General features: G+C 37.5%; 1 protein-coding gene across 1 annotated transcript in view; it reads right to left on the bottom strand.

The window, feature by feature from the left end:
- Positions 1 to 1559: 1559 nt before the first annotated feature.
- LOC126718337 (glycosyl hydrolase 5 family protein-like) overlaps positions 1560 to 1993 on the bottom strand; it is a 4230-nt gene continuing 3796 nt past the window's right edge. Inside the window, exon 4 of the mRNA XM_050420469.1 lies at positions 1560 to 1993. This exon is cut by the window's right edge and continues 313 nt beyond it. Within this exon, the coding sequence (XP_050276426.1) occupies positions 1861 to 1993 (133 nt within the window). The 3' untranslated portion in view covers positions 1560 to 1860.

A 1993-nucleotide genomic window follows, 5' to 3' on the forward strand; every position in this document is an offset into this window, starting at 1 on the left:
TGTGACATGCCTTAAATTTTTAAATTTTTAAAATTACTTGAGGTTTAAAGGTACGAGTATTTTGAAATTGAGAAAGATACACAAATGACAATTAACAATTAACCTTCTTAAAAGTTAACCTTCCTGTAACAATTAACAATTAACCTTCTTCAAGTTAACCGTCATGTCTCTTCTCTAACAGGTAATTTCCCGTAAAACGTGAGACCTTCTTAAAGTTTTTTTTTTGGGTGAAAAACCTTCTTAAAGTTTAGTGTAACAGTTAACCTTTCTTTGGTATTGTGTTAGGTGTAAACTATCGATTATGTTACACTTAACCCTCGGGCGCTTTTGAGTGTAACACAAAACTCTTCCTCTAGGAGTAATTTTAGTTATCTAAGAGGTTTAGAGTTATATTTGTCATTTCAATGGCTATTGGGGTAGGGTAGAATTAGGGAAAAAAAAAATTGATTGGTTTCCTGTGAGTAGTCAATGCGCTACCCATTTAACGCCTATTTAATTAGGTGGGTTAAAACTTAAATATAATGGACGGCTTAAGGATTAAGTTCTTCTAGAGCTTTTAGGGTATTTCCACCATAAAATTCCTAAAGATCCATGAGGTTTTGGGTTCAAAGCTACTAGTCACCTTGGGGCTACCCCTAAAGATTTCTCCTCAAAAAAGATGCACAGACTTCAAGTACATTCTAGAAAATCTTGAAGCTAAGCTAATGGATTGGAGTAAGACACTATGTTGGGTTGGGAGAGGTAGACTTATCAACTCAATTATTCAAGCCATCCCAAATTATGTCATGTCTTTTTGTAGCATACTTGCCAAAACCTGAAATAAAATGGATGCTCTTGCTCACAAATTTTGGTGGAAACCAAATGGCTTCGAAGGTAGATTCCTCACTCTTTTAGCATGGGATAACCTTTGTAAACCAAAGTGCAAAGGTGGACTAGGTTTTAAAAAAAACCAAGGACATCAACAATGCGTTTCTTGCCAAGCTCACTTGAATGATTGCCTCTAAAAGAGACAGTTTGTGTATGTCGATCTTGAGAGCAAAGTACAAGGTAAGACAAGACTGGCTCTATAAACTCCCACCCAAGACCGCTTCTCCTGTTTGGAAAGCCATTGAAAGCGCAAAGAAATTTATAGCCAAGAGTGCATGCTATCTTATTGGGGATGGAGCATCAATCAACTTTTGGACTAACCCTTGGGTGCCATGGCTATAGAACTTCACCCCAATCCCCAGGTTGCAAGCAGATACAGATAAGTTCATTTGCACTGACCCTTGAAAGGAAAGCTTAATACATGAGTTGTTTGAGCCACATTCTGCCCAAGCCATCCTCTCCCTCCCAATCCCAATCAAGCCTAAGAAAGATAAACTCATTTGGGTACCAAACTCAAGAGGTATTTTCTCAGTGAAATCAGCATACCAGATAAGCCGCATCAATGACACTCAATCCAAAGTGTTGTGGAAAATCAAAGCTTCCAAAAGGATCGAGACCCTTCTATGAAGGATTGGAGGATAGCAACCAATTCTCTGCCCACAAGAGATAATCTAAGCCATAGGTTCACATGCTTTAGTTGATAATTGCACAGCATATAATCCCAATAATTAATTTGAAGAATTTACACAGGCAATCAGCTCCAGTATACTAATCTGAGCTTCTTTAATCAAATAACAACCGTTGAAATTTATTTATTTGCAATTTCCTGTGGACTAATATTTGTGAGCATGCTCAGAATTGAGAAACTCCACAATTTCAATTCTGTGGATTTTTTTTTTTTTCAATAGCGAATCCCTTCCCTTGCTTGTTGCTTTAATGTTGATCTCAAAAACTTCCATACGAAATCCTTAACAGTCAAAGCCGAGATCAAGTCTAATTAAATGTTTTTGCGGAACTTGAACTTCTTGTGCTGTCAACAAGCTTAAACCATTGGCTCCCTGGGTCACATGTGTCATCTCTGCTCAAGCATTTGCATGAATTTGTGACAATGCTATTGTCGGAGTCT

The sequence above is a fragment of the Quercus robur genome, chromosome 3, assembly GCF_932294415.1.
Source record: "Quercus robur chromosome 3, dhQueRobu3.1, whole genome shotgun sequence".
In the NCBI taxonomy this organism is placed as follows: domain Eukaryota; kingdom Viridiplantae; phylum Streptophyta; class Magnoliopsida; order Fagales; family Fagaceae; genus Quercus; species Quercus robur.